Source organism: Pseudochaenichthys georgianus, chromosome 14 (genome assembly GCF_902827115.2).
Source record: "Pseudochaenichthys georgianus chromosome 14, fPseGeo1.2, whole genome shotgun sequence".
NCBI lineage: Eukaryota > Metazoa > Chordata > Actinopteri > Perciformes > Channichthyidae > Pseudochaenichthys > Pseudochaenichthys georgianus.
The window spans coordinates 28,243,285-28,258,769 of record NC_047516.1 but is presented as its reverse complement, the minus strand read 5'-3'; the positions used below and the strand labels follow the sequence as shown (position 1 = coordinate 28,258,769).

Genomic DNA, 15,485 nt, shown 5'->3' with positions numbered 1-15,485 from the left:
AAATTATTATTATTCTGTTACTACTCTTTATTTAATTTGTAATGTATTTATAATATGTGTCTGTGCATGTGTTAATCTCATGCTGTTGCTTAATTGTGTGTCTCGGGCAATTTTCCATACCCATGATACAATGGTCACCGTTTTCACTACAACAATGACTAAATGTAATATTGCTGCTGCTGCTGGCCCTTTTATAATTGATGAAACTGTACCAGAAGGCCATGTTTGTTTTCTATAGACAGTAATAACGTATTATCCAGGGTTGACATTTAATTGTTTTGCTTCATAAAATATGAGAACATGTGAAAATCAAGTCGGAAAAACGGGGTTCATTTTTTTAACTCATGGCTATTTAAGTACCAGCACAGGTGTTCTCACTAGTGTCTGATTAGACCTCTGCTATCACACCTCACATATGCAACTAAAGATCGAGATATCAGCCAATTATATTCTGTAAACACTTACATTCTCCTTAATATAAGCCAAATTAAGCAATTACGTGAAAACACCAGCATGGGTGGACTGAGGGTGTATTTTCTTTCTGTGCAAACATTTCATAGACATTGTTTGCACAATGTGTTATCATGATGAATTGGCATGTAGTTCATGGTCCCATATTGTATGTACTATAATTGGATTTCTGAGGGAATGAGTGACACACACACACACACACACACACACACATTCAGTGAAAAACAGTCAAAAATCTAAAATCATTTTTACTATGAAATGTATTGATTTTGTTTACAAGAAATGTATGACATTTTTTAGAGATACAATTTGAGGGAAAAGATTTATAGAAATGATGCTTATTTTATAGGAACATTTTCTTTTTTTGTTATTTTGTACATACATACATCATATAAGTCACAGTGCTTGATTAATTTAGATGAGAGGTTTTCAAAGTTTTAAATTCAGTAAAAAAATGAAACATTAGTTGACATTAGTTCAAAGTAGACCTAAGAGAGGGGTTTTACAGGTTTTGTCTGAGGGGAAGCCCACAGTCATTCATCCATCTTTCAATCTCTTCCAACTGCATGGGTGTCTTTGGGCCTGTCGATGCGGTACACAAACTCTGCAGGCATGAAGTAGCCGAGGTACTCCACACTGTCAGGAGTGCTGTCGATGTAGTAGTGGCCACCTTCTCCGTGGTGGCTGAAGCAGTGTGTGTGCTCCAAGCGCAGGTCCAGACCCTGGGTACATACACAGAAAACACATGAGCAGAACCAATACAACGCAGACTACTTTTAAATGCACGGCTGATGCTCATCTCGTGTCCTCGCCTCACTGAGATGTGTGTGTTTGCTTTACTCACTGGGTCTCTGGATACCAGCACTGACTGGCAGATGAGGGGGGCGCGGACCTCAAAATGCTTGAGCCAGTTGTTGACGTCATCGTTGGTGTCGAGGGGGCAGGCAGAGAACTCTCTAGGCTGTCCATGAGTATATACAGGGAATTAAATCAATGTGTTTAGTTATCAGAGGTAGGAGAAGCATTCAGATCATCAACTTAGCAGAAGAAGTAATACCAAAGGGTTACAAGTTAAGTCTAAAGAGCATCAGAGCTTAAAGAATAGGTAATTATTTGTGTTGTCTCATGTATTATTATGTATTCTTATTATAGAAGGGTGTTAAGTGATGAGAGAGATTGCATTCAAATGTACAACTGTATTTGCAAACAAGAATGAGAATAAACTGGAAAAGATCTCAATTCAAAGCTCAACTTAAATAAATAAAAATATACTTACATTTTCAAAAAAGTATCTTATTTGCTCAACAGCCATTTTCAAAATAATATAAATTATAGTTTTGGATTATAATTAATGATGCAATTAACTATTTATACTGCGAAGTATCTTGTGCATTTTATTAAGGGATCAATAAAGTGTATCTTAACCTATAATAACACATCATAATGTATTGATTACATGTTTTATTAATTAGTAATATTTTGTAGAATCTTTATAAATAAAAGTTAGTAAATGTGGAGTAAAAAGTCAAATATTTGCCTCTGAATTGTACTGGGGTAGAGTTCAAGTTAAATACAAAAACCTCTGAATGTTTACTATTATGTTATATTGTAAGTATTGTGAACCACTGGCAACTGTAACAAATCATGTATCATGTAAAAAATGTACCATGATGTGGATTTTAGCTTTCCCTTTCTGGATGATGAAGGTTCCTCCCAGAGCCAGGCTTTTTTCAGGGTAGTGACTCTCCAGAGTGTTCCTCATGGCCGCCACCAGACTGTGGTCCCCAGTTCTCTTCTTGGCCTTCACCTCTATAACCTGCAGAGACACCGGTGAAGAGAACATGACAGCTCAGCATGTGCAGTCACTTCTCTTTCGTTAATGTTTATCCCAAATATTGGGAGCACACATGTGATGGGGCTGAAGTTCACGCACAACAACATTAGCGAGGGTACTAACTTGCAGATAATTGAGTTTAAGTTCATATATAACCTGACCTGTGTTCATTATTGCCAAAAGTAGTAAAAAATGACTTTTTCAAGGATTTCCACATGATCACATGATTTGTTGTTCAAATAAGACACAGTACCTTTCCAGACTTCCCTTCACACGCGTACAGATTGCCCAGAAGTCCAAAGTTACAGTCAGAGAATTTGTTGCTGTATTTTTCAAGCAGACACTGGCCATCAGCGGGATTGATGGAAGCGAAGTAGCTGCTGTTCACTGCAGGCCGTCCCTCCGCTTCGGTCAGAACCAGAGGCATCAGCTGGGCATGAGATTATTTAGTCACCAAAAAAAGAGTTTTGATGTTCCCCAAGTGCTTTAGTCTTTCTATTTTTCCATTGTGTAATATAGCAAGTGACACATGCTAGTATAAAGTTCTTCAATCTCACAACCACCCAACGTTTTAATTTCCTTAATCCAATATTTGCTTTGTCATAAGACAAACTGGTAAAAAAGGTTATTTTTGTGCATGTTGTGCAAGATGATATCCTTTCTAGGGGAAATAACTGTAATGCTGCACACTTCAGAAAGCAAGAGAATGTATATTAGCCAGAGTTTGTGATTTGATGTAAAAAGTAAACCTCTGCGTTCATTCCAACTACTCTGGAGGGAGCAGCTGCTGCACCCGAGGACGAAGGCTCCTGGCAGCTCCAGCTCCTTCGATATGGTGTTCATGTTGTATTCCTGGAATGAGGAGAGACGGCTTTCTAAAAACCACATCACCACAGGCTGATGATCATTATCTCCATGCAATATTTTCATTAAATCTACCTTGTGCTTCTGAACCAAGGGGACCAGGTACGGCACACCACCAACATCAGTGATCCGAGGCTTACCACACAAGCCTGCAGTGATAGGACAGAGGTGATGGTAAGTGAAAACCAAAAGCACATGGACACTACTTATTGAGGTTGTTGAACTGAAAACCTGCATATGAACACTGCAAACAGCACACTTAATAAACTAAATGGACCTGATAGGTCTATCTCACTTTCAATAAACATATACATTACTCATTACATTTTAAATATCCTTTAATGAGAAATCAAGTGTTATGAGATTATTCGGGTCACTATTTGTTGGTTTGGTTGTTGGTTTTGCAAGAGATCAATATAATCTCTTCAGCGGCTGAAATAATCAGGTTGACAGTTGTGATACATTTAGTTTTCATACTGTCTATCATATTGTGTAATTTGTAATAGTTTGCTCATTATTATATTGTGCTTTTCTATTTTAGTACGCGAAGACTTCACAATTCTGACGATTTCATTTTGCAACCATTTCACTTTTTGTAATAATCAATCCAATAATATCTTTAACCCGACAACAAATAAATCTCATGTGAAAAAAAACATGTGCAATACATCCATACTTGAAGAATATGAAAGACTTTGAGGGGCTGATATAAATGGAAGTGGTGCAAAAGCTTAGGCTTAGGTGTATTAAATTGTGCATGGATTAACAAAATAAACATAGTAGGGCATGCATGGGGGATCTGATTTGCACAGTGTATTGATATTCTGCCACTTACATAAATAATGTGTATATATTTTTATTTTACTAACTGCACACTGTTGTAGAATGCAGTGTTCTTTTCTGATGTTCCTACCTTTCACAGGAAACTGGAAGGGCTCCTTTGTGAGATCTGGACACTCCACAACACTCACCTGAACTTCAGCAAAGTTATCTTCCAGGCCTGCTTGTAATACTGCAACCAACAATAAGTCGTTACCATTAGCATACAAACTCTTAATGAACATTCTGTTTCATAAACATGCATGTGTATCAAAGTCCATACCACCACGTAGTTCCTCTAAATCTGGCACGTGCAACTGAACCTTTTCAGTTTTGCTGACATCAGCCATAACTGCAATTCAATGTAAAAGTAAAATCAGACTTTCAGAGGTGCAAGACCTTACTGTTAAAGCGAAAAAAATCTACTGTGTTGTTGCAAACAGACGGTATATATAGAAAAGCTGCAGACCAGCCAAAGAGTAAACATTAACAAGACAGTTCCGGTCCCAAATTGAGTTTCGTGTAAATGCATACTGTAGTTATTTAGAGCACTAACAAATAATATAATATACATTTTGAAAATAATATTAAAATCAGGTATCACAAGTTAATATAGGCACACTTAGAAACTAACTAACAATGAATAAACATTTCAACGTAAACGGCCAACACTAATACAACTAAACCCATTTGTACAGACAATGACATTTTCTCATTATTTGAAGCCTGAAAATATTGCAATTTTATGGTATTTTCAGCAGTTTTCTTTTTTTCTAAATGACAATACTGTTGTTTGGGCTGTGGGAGAAATCTTGTCAGTAATTGATAGAACAAAACTACGTTTCTTATATTCAAACATATTCTACAAAACAGAGCAACTGATTATTTTAGGATACGTACAAACAAAAACACGTAAACTTTCATGTTATAACAAGATAGACGCTATATTTTATAGAAAAGTTGTAACATGATAGTGTATTTATTGCCTAACAATAACATCAATGTAACCACGACAAAACTATCTTGATATAACAAAGTTTCACGTTATAGCATGATCCGTTTTTTTATTTTCTGGCGTTGGAGCAATACACTGTTGTGGTGCATTCATTTATGGGGAACAAACATATACAGTCTATGAATAAATACCGAATGAGAAGGTCGTATTTACTGTGTGACTCGGTGCAGTTGAAAACGGAAGTAGAAAGAGGGAATCCTCTCGCTTCTTTGACACTTCCGCTTTCTCTTCGATGATTGGTCAGATGATGATCCGTCACTTTGATGACGTTAAAAACACTTCCTGGTTGACACAAAACCTCATGTGTGGATCTGCTGTTTTAAATGTCTTTGTGTGGGTGCAGCTGTACGTTATTATACGACATTAGCATTATTTGGTTTATACTCTTTTAGTTACAATGCATTAAGTGGATTTATTTCTTGTCCATGAAGACTTCCAACATTTTGACTGCGTTTTGAATAATATACACAATGACCAGAGTAAGTAGTTATTTGAATTGGACAACAAACCCTCCAGGCTATGTGGAGAAAGCCTCGCGGTATGTGAAGTCCTCCATGGGCCAGGGCAGAGATGATGAAGTACCTGAGGGACCTGCTGGAGCAGATAGGTAAGAGTTACCTCAAATGCCACAATAAATGTTGGGGAGTTGTGAACTATCTGTGATATGTAAATTTATATTTGCATAGTTATTCCAGTAGCTAATTACCTTTTGCAATGTTTTAGGAGTTAAAGGTGGGGTAGGTAAGTTTCAGAAACCGGCTCGAGTGCACTGACATTTGAAAGTACACAGCCGAAAAGAATCCGCCCCTTCCTTCAGACTCAGGGCCCTGGCCAACTTGGGGCCCCAAGCGACATTGTGAGATGAGCACACCCCTCAACCGACAAGAATGAAAACAATTTTTTTTGGAAACAAAGTAGACTACTTTGCAAATATAATTCCTGTTTATTATTATTATTATCAACACAGTTACTTTTGTATACAGTGAGGTAAATGTGCATGTATGTCGTTCAGTATGCGTTTACAGGTGAATACGTCTGCATTACCTGCCAAATACTAGCCTAAAAAAGATTAAAATATAATTAATGCAAATAAACTACTTCTACTAATAATAATAATCATAATCAATTCAATAATATAAATACTATATTATTTTATTATAATATAGTTGTAATATAGTCAAGACAAAACATGCTCAAAAACTGATATTTCTTAAATCTGTATTCTAGTTCCCTCTGTCAGCAATGTATCAACAACTACACACACATTTCTATCTGATGACTGTTAGGAGTTAAGGGGAGAGGCTGAGCATCACCATGAAATGTGCAAATTGACATAATAATTAATAAAAGGGGAAAAAATGCTCCATGTTTTTTAAGATGTAAACTTTAACTGTTATGTAAGCCAACTAGACAAACAGTTTATCACTCTTCCTCCTGTACATTAGCAGATAAAAGGCATAACATACTTGAATGAATGGTAAATAAATAATGCTGGAAATAACTGCATCTCCATTAGCCTATATGCTATGCAGAGACTGCCTCCTTCATGTCGTGAATTGCAGCTGATGTTTTAATATGGCAATTTGACTTATACAACATTCGCAAGTTGTACATTTGACTCCTACAATAACCCACCTTCGAGTGATGCTCTAGTTTCTTCATGTTTTGTTTTTTTCACCGACATCTCTTCACCTGCACTAGTGGCCGTATCAAAGCCATGATTGGTCAGCTGTCGATTCATTGCAACAGTGTCGGGTTACAGATGTGCTCCCCTTGTCACCTCTCACTCTTGCGGGGGTGCAAGGAGAACTGAGCGGAGAACTGCGCACAGCAGCTGAGACCCTCTGGGCCGGGCCCCCTGCGCAAGGCGGGGCCCCATGCAGCCTGCGTGATTGGCCCTGTTCAGACTTCCTTACAGAGCACCTCCTCCAACACACATGAACGCCCACATGACGTCAGCAGACTGGTGAAAGTGGCCGCCTGTTGCAGGCGAGTCATAACAGCCCCTACACACGGCGGCGTGCGTTGCCGCTTGGCGGTGGGCGTGTCTTGAGCTTGGGGAATCAACGCGAGCAGCCCGACCAACAACCAACCACATGAATGTCCCGCCCCGGACATACAGAGCAAAGCATTCATGCTACATCCATGCTGGCTAAATATACTGTCTATGCTTTCTAGCTGTCCATTCAAACGAAATACACTGGATATAAACTCCCCAAACAAGCGAAAACCTACCAGTTTCCCCCCACTGTCTTTGCCACCTCCCCCCATGCCTGGCTCCTCCGGTTTGTATCCCTGTATGTTCCCTACCGCCACGATCATTTTCTCCTCCTTTTGTTGACATATGGGAAATAACTGCGGTCTGGCTCTCCCAACATACACCCGGTTTGATTGGCTACTGCTTGTATTGTCAGATGTACATACGAGGGATTTGATTGGCTGACGCCTCCGTCGAGGCGGCAAAAGTAGAACATTGCTCTACTTTTGCAGCGAGCACCTCGAGAGAAGCTACGCTTTGCTCCCACAATGCAGTTCGGCGAATCGTGACGTCACCCCATTCAAAGTGAATGGGCAGAAGCGTTGAAGCGGCAACGCACGCCGCCGTGTGTAGGGGCCGTTAGGCTTGTTTGAGACGCGTTGCGGCTCGCCTCGAAAGTAGACGAGAATAGCCGATCGCAGCCGGGGGAGGTCTCAAAAAGCTCGCCTGAAGTCGGACAGCTCAGAGTCGGCTTCGTCTTCTTCTTCTTCTCTCGGTTTTTTGGCGGATTGCAAACAACTTTAAGGTGCATACCGCCACCTCTGGAGTCGGCTTGACTCTGTTTGCATTTATAAAGAATGCACACGTGTTTAATCGTTAATGTCAGAGATGTACTAAGTCATTTGCTCCTGCTCAAGATTATATTCAACTTTATTGTTATTGCACATATTACAGGTACTGAGACAACGAAATGCAGTTTAGCTTCTAACCAGGAGTGCAACAAACCGTAAAGTGAAAAGTAATGTACACAATAGACAGAATAAAATATAGAATGAATTGAATGATGAATAAACAGTGAGGGGTATGCATACACTAGATATACACAGCAGCCTGTGAGCAGTATGAACAGTGTGTATGAATATGCTAAGATATATAAAGTATGAAAACGGTAAGCAGTATAAAATATATAGATATTAATTTCATGATGATAAACATTGTGGAACAATGATGAAAAATGGGAATGGATGTGGCGACGTAAAACTGACACAAAACAACAACCGACAACAGCCGAGCCAATTGGAGGGTTTCATCAGCAGCACGGGGTAAAAACCACCAATGAGCGCTCAGCTCGAGATACCAGCGAGTCGTTTCCCATCGAGCATTTAGCTTCCGCAGCACGTGGAGAGGAACTGCGCCGCCTCGCTCTCAAGGCTGCGGGCGTCTTTGTCCCGCGAGATTGCAACGGCTCATGTAGGCGAGCCTCCAGAGCAAGTCGGACAAAATGACTAACCATCATGCAACGCACTAGCAAGACGTTGATCGCAACTGCGCAGGTCTCGCTTGTCTCAAACAAGCCTATTGAAGTACTGCTGCAATGCACGCCCAATGAGGGCACGAGATACATTTGTGCATGCACAAGATGGAAGGCTGACAGACAGGGCGGCAATCGGCGTTTAGTCGGGCCAGCTAAACGGATTGGTTGTACTTTTTACAATAGGCTTGTTTGAGACAAGCCTATTGTATGTGTATTCAGCAGTATTCACTCTCGCCACTAAACGGCTCGTTGCAGCTCTTTCCCCCCCTCCCTGTGAGCCCAGTGTGCTCCGATTGGTCGGGATGTTGTGAATCGCGCTAAGCTCCGTGGAGGTGTGATTTCCTTGTTTAGCGATACACAGCGAAACACAGCCAAACTCACCCTGAGCACACACAAAGTCACAGCCGAAGTAAAAACAAAAAGTGTGGCTTGATATTGAGTAAGAAAAAGGTTGATAAACGCTGTGAGAATGGGTCTGCAGAGAGAATTTCGCCGCGATCCCAACTGTCTGTTATCAGCCTGCAGCCAGGGAGGAGAAATCAGCTGAGCTGACTGCACTGAGTGTGTGAGGAAGTCCGTGGATTGGTCAATTTGGACCAATCAGCGGGGGCTTAGCGTAACGGCTCCGCGGACGTAACGTAACGGCTCCACAGATTGGTCCATTTCGTTCCGGGGACGACATGACACCCGGAAGAATCAAATGGACAGTGACGTATCTCCAACGAGGCGTTTTGGGGAGGTATTTTCTGTGTTAGAGTTTTACTCGCTACATGGTGTACTTTGAGGGTTTTGACTCTGCACACCGTTTACATGCATAAAAACCTTCATAACACACAAGGGGACGGGTAATAACCGGAAAAGCATGACATGTCACCTTTAAGATATTCATTGGTATCGGGATGTTAAGAGCATTCCATGGAATATAACAAAAAGTGTATCTCGAGCCGGTTTCTGAAACTTACCTACCCCACCTTTAACTACTCGAACTACAACACAGTTGTGTGCATTATTCAATTTAATATTGAATAATCAATTTCTTGCACAATAGTATCCTGCATTATATTTGTTACTGGATAGTTGTATTTCCACATGTACATTTTCCACATCCACGTATGTATATATGTGTGTTTTAACTTGAATGCCATTTTATTTCTATTTCAGAAATATTTTGGACTGTTTATTTATTGTGTCTTAATTTCTCTTATTGGCTTGTTTTTTATGCTGTTGCAACGCAAATATTTCCCAAATTGGGATCAATAAAGTACCTATGATCGATCTATCCATCTATTAAAAGGATAGAATTGAACCCCATTTTTCAGGCATCTGTTTTATTTATTTATTTTACAAAGTATTATGAACAACTCTTTCTAAGTGGCTTGACTTAAACATATTAGATGCTCTTGCTCCTATGTTTTCAGTTCACACAGTGGGCGAATTGTTTTAAAATCTGCCTATCATGATTGTGTTTCTGCAGTGACTCTGGAGACAGCCTGTTCATAACTCAGAAGCCAGTACCTGAGGCCCTGAGGACAGGAGTACGTACTCGCTACAGCCAGTGGGCAAAACCCTTATCTCCCAGAGACTTACACGAAAGCGAAGAAAGCGAAGAAAACAAAGAATCGTCAGATTCCAACGATGGAGAATCCCAATCTGGCAAGGTGCAGAGAAGCAAGAAAAACGTGTTGCCAAAATTCAGTTTCCCTTTCCTCAAAGAGAAGAAGCCTGAGCTGTTACCTGTACACAACAAACGCCTTCATGTAAGGATCACAAATAATGTAATACATACACTTAAACAAATGCTTTGAAAATGTAATTCTGTGCTTAATAGTTTCCTTTTTTACAGAGTTATCTGGTGGGAGGCTTCTTTGAATGTGTCAGACTTCTGAGGCAGGGCTGTCAAACAAAAAAGGATGTGGAGTCATCTTTACCAACTGTTGACATGGATGGGGAGCACATATCTCAATTGTCAGAGTAAGTTTATTAGAAGGAATATTCATGCTTACTTGAGGACACATGTAATGGACACTTTTTATTAAGAATACCATACCAACTATAGCAACTATAATCAAGATAATGATGATACCAAAAATCAAAGGGTAAGACTTAGAGCAGGGGTGGGGTGCCCCCGGGCTGTATACGGCCCACGAGACCATTTGGTTCGGCCCTCGAGGTCATTTATAAACACAAGCAAAAAAGCAAAAAAAATAAGAAATCTAGACCACAAAAAAGTTAAACAAGCGAGTGCCTGTTTTTCCTGGCCAAGGTCAGGGTCCTTGAACACAACACAAGCCTAACGTGTCATCACGTGGTATATGTCTGGTTTGAGGGGTGCAGTTCTGATGGAGAGCACCAGAACGCCGCTCCACCGCTTCCAAAAATTGCAGTACCCATAAGGAGCCGTACGCATGCCGCAGTTTTTGCGTGGCTGTGTCTTTAGTTGAAAGCACAGTGGCGATCTGTTCATCGGACATACAGTCAATAACGTTGTTGTTATTATCTGGTTAGCTAGCTATGCTAACGGATATAAGAAGCTTTTTCTACAACCAGTGAGGTAAAGGCACATCTTTATATGATCATGATAGTTATACAAAAATAAGAGAATAAAGTAAACAGATATAAAATACTATATGACAGTAAAAGAAAGTTGTTATTAATAAACAAGAATAGAGTTTGAAAGGGGAGTGATTTGTAAAATATCCATAAAGAAAAATAAATCTGCTTACAGTTTTGTTTCATATGGGTGTTGAGAGATGAATCCATAGATCTCCTAATATTGCTCTCAAAGTGCACCAGATTGATGCTTTTAACTTCAACATTTAAAAAAAAATCTTCCCGGGGGAGAAGGCCCCCGGACCCCCCTCGAGGAGGTGAGGTCCTTAAATGGCCCTTGAGATGAAAAAGTTTCCCCACCCCTGACTTAGAGGATCAGGAGCTCATGTTCCAAGAAGAGCATGACATGGATTATTCAATCTTAAAGTATATACACGTAGTAGCAACAGTGATAGCATAATGTAATGAGGTTATACATCATAATTAGGGCTGTCAAACGATTACAATTTTTAATCAGATTAATCACAGTTTAAAAATTAATTAATCATGATTAATCACCATTCGAACTATGTCCAAAATATGCCATTTATTTATGTATATTGTTGTGGGAATGGAAAGATAAATGAAAGAAGGCGGATATATCCATTTAACATACAGTATCTATGTTTATTATAACATTTTTCTGCATGTCAAAATGAACAAGTACGTCGGTACGCAAATGCGCTGTGTGACACAAGTGACGGTACGCATTTCAGATTACGCACATAATCTGCGTACCAGTTATGTGCACCCCTGTACTACAGCAAAAGTATTGTCCTTCGGGACTTCCTGCAACAACACCACGCCGTTATCAAAGATGTTCTATTGAGAAGACGATCACTACGTGACAAAAGTTTTCAAAACCGTGGCTACTGAAATCAATCTTACTAACTGCTGTCTGTGCAATTTACTCCGCGAGTTGGCAGACTTTATTTTGCTTACTTTAACATCATTGTTCATGGTGGGGCTAAGCCATTTCTTGGTATGGGTGTAGCCTACCCCAGCCATACCCTGGCGCTGCCACTGGTGGCACGTATGGGGCGGGCCATTCTGCACATGCGTTAAATGCGTTAAATATTTTTAACGCAATTAATTCAAAAAATTAATTACCGCCGTTAACGCGATAATTTTGACAGCACTAATCATAATGTAGAGGTATATTATGGATATGTTGAACTGATCTTATAATAAGAAGACAAGACATTTTTTAGCAAGTTGAAAGATAATATGGATCGGATATTTAAAGATATATTATTACAATCAGAAGGAGCTTAATCATAAGATAAGATATATACTTTATTGATCCCAAGTTGGGAAATATTTTTGTTGCAGCAGCATGTAAAACAGAGTATTGCACATCAATAGAAATACAAATTAAAAGAGGAGAAACATTTCAAAAAGAGTAATAAAACAGAACTAAAGAGTAGAAAATATACAAGTTGAACGTAATGACATATTCAATTAAATATAAATGTAAAATGTACAGTATGAAGTTGTGAGGTTATAGTCCAGTAAACAAAAGAGAATGTATATCCCCTGATGGGATTTTAATAAATCTAGATGCTTATAATATTGATCTGAATGCTTTTGATACAGTTGATTCTCAAAAATATTTGAAGAACACTTAAGATCATCTAGACTGAAGCGGTAGAATAAAATAATTTGTGGGAAGTGGAACCCCCAAAGATTCCATGGAATGCTCTTAACATCCCAATAGCAATGAATATCTTAAGTGCTTTGACGCCTACCTGCCTGTCAGTCTTCCATCTGTGCACACACTTATCTCGTGCCGTCATTGATCATGTGCACGTTTGTGTGTCTTGGAGGAGGGGCTCTGTAAGGAAGTCTGAAGGAAGGGGCCGATTTCTTTCGACTGCGTACCTTCAAATTCTAGCGCACTCCAGCTGGTTTCTCCATTCTTACCTACCCTACCTTTAATGATGAATATGTTTTTATTTATATTTCCACACAATGAATCCGTTATTTAAATTAAAAGAGACAAGCGAAAAACACTTTAATCTATTCATGTTAGATTGTTGTGGTGTCATCAATGTACAAAGTGTTGATATTTTAAAACTTACATAAATCTCTCCTCTAAAAATATTTTTCAATAGAAGGCTTAAGTCCTTTCTTTATTTGTTTTTAATTATTTGTTTTATTCATGTTCAATGATGACCTATAGTGTTTGTTTTTGTCTTTCTTAGATCTATTCTTCTATTTCATTGATTTTATTTTTATAATTCATAATTTCTATTTGCTGTATACATTTGTTTCATTGTATTGCTTCTCATAGTTGAATGGTCCTGTATGAAGTGTGCACCACTTTTAATATTGATAATAAATCACATATATTCTGTTACAGAGATGACGGAGAAAAGCTGGATGAGGCAGACATCAAAGTGGTGGTAAGCAGGCTGTTCAAATCTTACATCATAGTATATATTGTTTGTGAAGTTGGTGTTAAGCTATTTTTTAATTTTACAGGAGAGGAAACTATTTGTGGTGCCCTCAAAATCGAGGAGAAAAAAGAAAAGTTCTGCGGCAGAAGATGTCAGGCAGGAAAAAGCAAATGAAAGCTTTGAAACTGACGTGAGAGCAGAGCATTCTTTGGCGTCAGTGATCTGTAAGATGGAGGACAAGCATAAGGAGAAGAAGATACAGAAAAGGGTTGAGGACATTGAGCAGTTAGAAACAGTTACTGAACCTCCAAATGCTGATGCTGAGACACGGAAGAAGAAAAAGGAAAAAAGGAAAAAACAAGGGATTGCAACTACAAAGGAATGTGAAGAAGAGGAGGCATCAAATCGCACTTTAGATTTGCCGCCAATGTCACCAGAAAACTTAGAGGGATTGGAAAACTGTTCAGAAAATGCTGTAGAATCTCAGGAAACCTTAGAATCCAGTTGCGTCAAAAAGAAAAACTACAAAAAGAAGCGAGTGTCATGTTCTAAAGAAGCTACTCAAGGGTTAGATATCTCTTGCGGAAATGGAAATGAAAAGGTTGATAATACCCAAAAAACAAAGGAGGGCCTTGAAGACCAAAATGCTAATCTGACGGAAAAAATTAAGAAGAAAAAGAAAAGGAAGGAAATATTAAGCAGCAATTTATCTGAAGACAACTCGCCGCAAAGCGATGATTTAGTGTCTGTGCAGGAAAAGGAAGAGAAAAGGACCTCATCCTTCCGTGTTGCTGATGCAGAAGATAATGATGCTCAGACACCCGTGGAACTAAATGACAATGGGGTCAGGAAAAAGAGAAAGCTGTCAGCAGCGCAGGACAGTGTTGAAATAAATCCTGAGCAGGGTTTTGAGGAACCCAACACGGGGGTGAAAAGGAAGAAGAAAGAAACGGGAAATGAAACCGAGTCGGTAACCCCCGCGCAAACTTTGAAAAGTGCAGGTGATGTGGAATTTTCTCCAACTGATGAGACTGTGGTGTTGAAAAAGAAAAAGAAGAAAAAGTCTAAAGTTGAGCCATGCAATGTGATACAGGAGGATCCATCTGCCTCTAAAGATGTTGAATCAGTAAAGTCTTCACTCAAAGACTGTAGCTCACACAAGAGAAAAGACAAACGTGCTCCCAGTGCTGAGACTTTTCACTCAGAAACTGAGATGTTGCTTTCAGACAGTATCGTTGAAAGAAAAAATGTCAGACGAAAACTTCATAATCCAATTGAGGATTTCTATGACCTCTCAGCTTAGTTGAATGGTAGACAAAGTGATGGGTTTGATTGATTTGACTTTTAAAATAATTCTGGATACCCTAACACACAAAATGACTGATACATTACATGTCATTTTTCTTTTCTTTTTTTCTTTTTTTTTTTAGATACAAATGCATCTGACACTTTCTCTATCGATTACATGGACAATGTTTTCAGTTCGAAGCTGTGACAATTTCTGTTTTTTTGGTATTTTGTTTTGTATCAAAGCATTTGACTTGCACAGTACTTTACCTTTTTGGTGTTACAATAAACTTGTAAAGGATTAACAAACCAGTAATTTTACTTTTTTATTTCTACCGGTTATCAACATAACAGTAATTGAAACTTCATTAAATGATATTAATCAATTTGATGTCATCATTCTTCAATGTAACCACTACATTACTTTAATCTTTATTTATTTATTAAACCTATACATTTGACCACCTAGTCATCCTAATAATACTCAGGTTTGTGCATACCAGTAATTTGTTCTGGAGATTTGCTACATAACAATGGACACAGTGTGTAAGTGAGACACAATTATTCAAATGAACTTTGACTGCAAATGATATGATAGTCTGTGAATGACTGTCAGGGTTTGTAATAGCTGTTACAAAGTGCACCATATCAGAACCATCGTGAAGTTAATAGGTAATATAGAGCCATTGCTATCG

At 38.9% G+C, this 15,485-nt stretch overlaps 2 protein-coding genes across 2 annotated transcripts; one reads left to right on the top strand and one right to left on the bottom strand.

Moving 5' to 3' along the window:
* Positions 1 to 255: 255 nt before the first annotated feature.
* On the bottom strand, positions 256 to 4,443 carry c14h11orf54 (chromosome 14 C11orf54 homolog). Its single transcript, XM_034099968.2, is given in 9 exon segments — positions 256 to 1,193; positions 1,316 to 1,432; positions 2,138 to 2,287; positions 2,559 to 2,735; positions 3,055 to 3,099; positions 3,101 to 3,157; positions 3,245 to 3,318; positions 4,083 to 4,181; positions 4,272 to 4,443. Coding segments are annotated over 9 exon segments (960 nt in total). The 5' UTR covers positions 4,339 to 4,443; the 3' UTR covers positions 256 to 1,019.
* An 837-nt stretch (positions 4,444 to 5,280) lies between these two features.
* On the top strand, positions 5,281 to 15,035 carry LOC117459095 (transcriptional regulator ATRX homolog). Its single transcript, XM_034099948.2, has 5 exons — positions 5,281 to 5,610; positions 9,990 to 10,272; positions 10,359 to 10,486; positions 13,467 to 13,509; positions 13,589 to 15,035. The coding sequence occupies exons 1-5, from the start codon at positions 5,474 to 5,476 to the stop codon at positions 14,804 to 14,806; spliced, it is 1,809 nt and encodes a 602-aa protein (XP_033955839.1). The 5' UTR covers positions 5,281 to 5,473; the 3' UTR covers positions 14,807 to 15,035.
* Positions 15,036 to 15,485: the final 450 nt, after the last annotated feature.